Below are 6,000 nucleotides of genomic sequence, written 5' to 3' on the forward strand. Positions count from 1 at the left end.
CTACTCATTCTCTTCTCTCCTGCATACTGCTGTTAACATTTGTTTGTACTTTGTGTTGGAGTTTGATACTCATACATTCATACACACACACACACACACACACACACACACACACACACACACACACACACACACACACACACACACACACACACTCTCTCTCTCTCATCATTGCATACACACTGACCTCCTCACAAGCATAACACTATGTAGTTGAATAATGTAATTAAACAACGTTGAACAATGTGTGGTCTCCATCTTTTGTCACTGCTCTGTTGAGCCAGGTTGTGACACTACCACAAAGGTGAACAGAAATCAGAGCTCATTCTCAGATCCACATATAGTACGACAATCACAGAGACTATTTGTGCTGGTCAGAGTAAAGATGACTTAATCAGATTGTCTGATAGCTATAGGCTAATCGCTGGGCTATACGCAGATGCAACGCACACGCACGAGTAAAACAATGTCGTTCTACAGAAGTTATATGTGGATCTGAGAATGAGCTCTGATTTCTGTTCACCTTTGTGGTAGATATATAAGGAGCGTCATCAGCACAAGAGCTCCTGTGCGTGCAAAAGGACTGAGAAATACTAAAGGTAAAGTTAACTATTTTTTTATGCGATAAATTTTTTTTATTCTTTCGCTGATACATTTGCCATTCATACAAATTTGTGAAAAATGAGAAAACAGGTTTAGGAATTGTACAAAGTTTGAAATCTATACACATACATTCATTATAAGCATTTTACAAACTAATCAAAATGTCTTTCAATGGATTTTTGTTCACCAGTTATATTTATTTATTTATTTTTTGTCAAAAGACAACTTGTCCAAACTGTTCTCAATTGAAATTGTATTATAAGGGAGCAATGCACTACTGGAGGGACAACCACAAGGAAACACATATATACGCAACAACAACAAAATGCATTCTACTCTATAAAAATATATATTAGAAGATGTAAGAAAAATAAGGAAAAGTATGTCCAGCAAACTAAATGTGAACACATAGAGTACGATGTTGACAAAATACAGTACGTTAGCTACATATTGTTAATGTGAGAAATTGGATGTGTATGTGGTAAGTATGTGAAAATGTTAGAATATTCTAAAGTGTGTGGTTTAGTTGTGTTGCCAGCAGTGACAGTACCTCCAGACACCAATCTAAACAAATGTAATATTTTTGTTTATTCAAACCTCTACATTAAATTTTATTAAAAAATACTTTCCTTTGTGTTCATTGAGATTTGTTAGAGATGAATATCTTAACAATGGATTGCAAATTTTAGGGAAATTAAACCAAAACTACCAATATGGCTTAAGCCGTATCAAGTAGGTGAAATGTGCTTATACCCTTGAAGATATTTGATATAACCCAACTACAAACTCCAAAATAACTTCTCCTCTTTTTTTCAATTTCTCTTCCAGCTGGAAGAAAATGGCTACAACTGAAGTCTTTACTGCCACCGCTACAGGCACCAATGTCTACACGGAGTACTATGACTATGACTATGAAGATGAAGTGTGCAACAAAACAAGCGTTATACACTTTGGGGCCAACATCACGCCAATCTTCTTCTCATTTGTGGTGCTCCTGAGTCTGTTTGGAAACATCCTGGTCATTTGGATTCTAGCAAAGTATGAGAATCTCAAATCCCTAACCAACACCTTCATCCTGAACCTGGCAGTGTCGGATCTCTTCTTCACCTCGGGCTTACCTTTCTTTGCTTACTACCACATGTATGGATGGACTTTTGGGGATGCTGCATGCAAAATAGTCAACTTCGTCTTCTGTGTTGGCTTTTACAGCAGCGGTATCATCCTCATCCTGATGACGGCTCACCGTTACAAAGCCGTCATGAATCCTCTCTCGGGCCTAGTGTCACCAACTTGCTGCTACAGTGGCCTTGCATGTGTCACTATTTGGGCCGCGAGTGTATTGCTCGCCAGTCCAGCCTTCCTCTTCACCGAAGTCCAGAACCAGAATCACTGTGTGTACATGAACTCTTTCTGGAGCTTGTGGGGAATCTACCAACAAAATATCCTCTTTATAATTAGTTCAATAGTGTTCCTGTTTTGCTATTCTCAGATCATGTGTCGTTTGCTGCGTCCCACTGCCCAAAGAAGAAAGAACAAAACTTTAAAGCTAATTTTTACTTTAATGGTTGTTTTCTTTGTAGGCTGGACTCCTTACAATATAGTAATTTTCCTAAAGTCTTTGTACTTCTGGCCAAAACCACCCGCTGACTCAAATGCACTCCCTGCAATCTGTAAATCTTCCGAACGACTGGATTACACATTCTATGTTAGCCGACTTTTTGCCTTTTCACACTGCTGCCTCAACCCAGTGTTTTATGTGTTTGTGGGGGTTAAATTTAAAAACCACTTGAAGAAGATGCTGAAGTGCTTGGGCAATGGCAACAGCAGCATCCGCAACAGGCAAAGCCGACTCACAATCACATCCCTCACAAGTGGTGACGAGTTCTCTATGTAGTTGGAAGAGAAAGCAGATATAAAGCCTGAACTCCAGGTTCCATAGGCCTATAAGGAAACCTAATTCCTATTTCATTGGTATTTTAAACAATAACCACTAGAGATCAAAGCCTGTAAACAAATGTTTTGTGATCAATTACAAATTCTTAGCTTATGATGATTTAAGAGTGAAAACTATTGTTTCTCATATATGACTATTTAGCAGTAGTTCTTTGTATTGACTGTGGGTGTCTGTACGTCTACAGCTCAGGTATACATTTTAGGAAGTCACTGACTGGGTCAAGTGGGTGTGATCCCAGATGGGCAAAAGGTTTTTGACCGTTTTAGCATGTTGTCATCATAATCTGTGTGTTTTTGATGGATTTCACTGCTGGATGCAAGTATAAAGGCTTTTAAAAAGACATATTTTTATTGCAATCTGCTCTGGCTGCTGGTCGTCTTTTAATGTTGATTAGACGGAAATGACTTTGCAGTAATGTTCATGCTCAAACTGGAAAACTGTTGCTGCAATTCTGACTTAGTGTGAAACAAAAAGAGGAACAATGAGTTATCTATTTATTTGGTTGGCTTGTTCTCCACACTTCAATTCAGCATAAGACGTGGCAACTGATGTTCGGGGAAAGGTTCTTACTCTTCTTATTAAAAGGTAAACATCCGTTTATTTAGTTTTTCTCCATTTTTTAATATTTCTCAAAGTTTATTTTATTGCAAACTGCTAATAGGTTAATCTCTGTAATCTGCTATGTTTATAACATTTGCCATGCCCTCACCTAGAAACCTACAATGATGAACGTCTCCACGATGAGCACCAGAGATTTGAACAACACTGATCATCTTGGGTGTCCTGATATGTTTGACTTCAATACCCTCAATGGTGTTTTCTTCATTTTGGTCTTTATCTTAAGTCTTATAGCCAATGTTCTCCTTGTATGTGTTGTTGTCATCTATGACAATGTGAAAAATGTCACAAATCTCTTCATCCTGAACCTGGCATGCGCAGATTTGCTCTTCACCATCACGCTTCCATTCTGGGCTGTCTATCACCTGCACCACTGGGTCTTTGGTGATTTCGCCTGCAAATTCAACACTGCTGCGTACTATGTTGGTATGTACAGTAGTGTCATTCTGCTGACTGCCATGACTGTGGATCGTTTCATAGCAGTGGTGCTGCACAACTGGCCATGTAACCCTGTAAGGAGGCAGAGGTGTGCAAAGGTTTTCTGTGCAGCTGCCTGGATCATCAGCATTGCTGCATCTGTGAGCGATGCAATCAAAGTAAAGGTGGTGGTTTGGGGGAATAATGACATTGGGTGTGAGGAGGAATCTAATGAAGCTGATGTCAACCTGGCAAATCATCTTCAAGTGTTACTGCTCTTCTTCTTCCCATTTGCCATCATAGCTTTCTGCTATTCTGCCATCCTCTGGACAGTCTTGCAGGCTTCAAACAGAAAAAGGTACAGGACTGTAGTCATGGTGTTATGTATTGTCATAGCATTTTTCATCTGCTGGGGACCTTACAATATTTTGTTTTTGATTGCATATTTTCACGAGTTTAAAGACTGTAATGCAAGAGAAAATTTCTCCATGGCCTTTGAAATTTTTCGTATCCTTGCTTTTTCTCACTGCTGTATGAACCCTCTGCTGTATATGCTCTCACAGAAGTTCAGAAGACATCTCATGCAACTTTTACGCTGCAACAAACCCATAAGGTACATCATCGAGAGAGGCAATGGCCAGAGCACTTCTATCTTTCAAAACTTAGCCTTTAGAACACAAAGCTCTACAGTTATGTCTGAAGTGCCGTCCAAATAGACATTCAGCTTTGTATAACGTATTCATGTGGTTCAGAAAGTTTATGTTTATGTAACGTTAGTTTGATTTAAAAAAAGATTTTGCACATTTCCTTTAAGAACATTTTGGCTCTGTTTCAATTTAAAGTTTTTGATGTGGTAAGTTAATGACAAATATGTATAGTCAAAATGAAAAGCATTTTGTGTGTATAATTGTATGTGGCAAAGCTGTCACCCTTTAACATACTTCGCCCTTTCAACTGAACTTTGCTTTGCTGTTACTTTGATATTTGAATAAAGTGGAATCTAATTTCATTAGCTTTCACTTCTTTTTTACAACAATATTTGGTGACATGCAGAAATATGGTGGATATAAAATGTTGTTAAAGTACTTTTTCTGGGAAGAGTCCCAGACAGAGTTAATGATTTAGTAAATTTTATTATTATAATTATTATTATTTCATCATTTGACACTGATGGACACTTTACATATAAGTCTCTGTCATCAGTGTGAGTGAATGGGTGTGAATGGTTAAATGTGATTTGCATTGTAAAAAAGTGCTTTGAGAAGTCAGAAGACTAGAAAAGCGTTATACAAGCCATACAAGTCCATTTACCATTTTCATATGTTTCATGCACATATTTTCAAAATATATCCATGAAAAATGCTCTTAATACATAACATACACAGCTTGGAGTTTAACCAAAAAAACAACAACAACAGGGGTTGTTTTTCATTTGATTAGTCTCTGAGCTTGTAAATAGCGTTTAAAATTATATGATTAAATGTCAATATCTAATTGGGTCCATTAATCCAGAAACTTACATGATATGAGGCTTATTCTATTTCCATGTTATCTGAGCAACCGTTTTGGGCTTTTATTTTGAAAGCAAGTTTCCCACTTACCTGGTAATATTTACAGTCTATGTTACCTGGCCGTAAAACCGGATATGGGAAAACTGTTCGTGTCAGCGTTTATTCGAGACTGTGGTAGGTTAGGCTACTTTATGTTCCTCTGTCAAACTTTTAAAGCAAGCTGGAGGATTAAGAAGGTATGAACTCGGTTATCTTTGAGACTTTTAACGCATTTAATCATTTGAGTGTAATGTATTGGATCATTTTAGTTGCCATTAGATTTTCCTAGGCTTTGGGGTTTGAAGCCTGTAGTTGTAGCATAGCTATTTGACTCAAACTTCTTCAAAACGGATGCTTGTCCGAAATCTTGACTTAAATTTAAAGTTTGGTTAGCCTACTTATATCAGCTTCAGCCTTACACGCTAACAACTGCAGCTTAAATTAGAGTAGACAAACCAGATGTTAAATCCAGACATGAGCCTTTGAAGAAATCTAGGCTACAGGTAGAGGGACCTGCTTTGCAAAGTTACAGTTGATAGGACCATGACTTATAGGGGAGAAATGAGGCAGTCAATATTACACAAGAACAGACAGAAAAGTCTTACAATGTAGAACAACACAGGAAACATGTCTGAACCTTCATTGATTTTGTTGCTTTTTCCGAGTCGTTTTGGTCAGAAACAGCCCTCTTACACTTCTGGATTTCTTGATTATGCCAAAGGGGGATCGATTCTAGCCTACGTCATGTGTACGATGCATTCCTGTGCTTGTGCATGATCTACTACTATACCCAGCTCTTCCAACCGTGTCAGGGCCAAGGCGCACTCACACAAGTCAGATGCACTGGGGGACTTAGGG

At 38.2% G+C, this 6,000-nt stretch overlaps 2 protein-coding genes across 2 annotated transcripts; both read left to right on the forward strand.

The window, feature by feature from the left end:
- Positions 1 to 483: 483 nt before the first annotated feature.
- Positions 484 to 3,149, forward strand: LOC132979318 (chemokine XC receptor 1-like). Its single transcript, XM_061045030.1, has 2 exons — positions 484 to 599; positions 1,432 to 3,149. Exon 2 carries the CDS (start codon positions 1,442 to 1,444, stop codon positions 2,495 to 2,497), a length of 1,056 nt encoding a protein of 351 aa, XP_060901013.1. The 5' UTR covers positions 484 to 599; positions 1,432 to 1,441; the 3' UTR covers positions 2,498 to 3,149.
- LOC132979319 (chemokine XC receptor 1-like) lies at positions 2,796 to 4,601 on the forward strand. Its single transcript, XM_061045031.1, has 2 exons — positions 2,796 to 3,142; positions 3,271 to 4,601. The coding sequence occupies exon 2, from the start codon at positions 3,280 to 3,282 to the stop codon at positions 4,306 to 4,308; it is 1,029 nt and encodes a 342-aa protein (XP_060901014.1). The 5' UTR covers positions 2,796 to 3,142; positions 3,271 to 3,279; the 3' UTR covers positions 4,309 to 4,601.
- Positions 4,602 to 6,000: the final 1,399 nt, after the last annotated feature.

Source organism: Labrus mixtus, chromosome 8 (genome assembly GCF_963584025.1).
Source record: "Labrus mixtus chromosome 8, fLabMix1.1, whole genome shotgun sequence".
Lineage (NCBI taxonomy): Eukaryota > Metazoa > Chordata > Actinopteri > Labriformes > Labridae > Labrus > Labrus mixtus.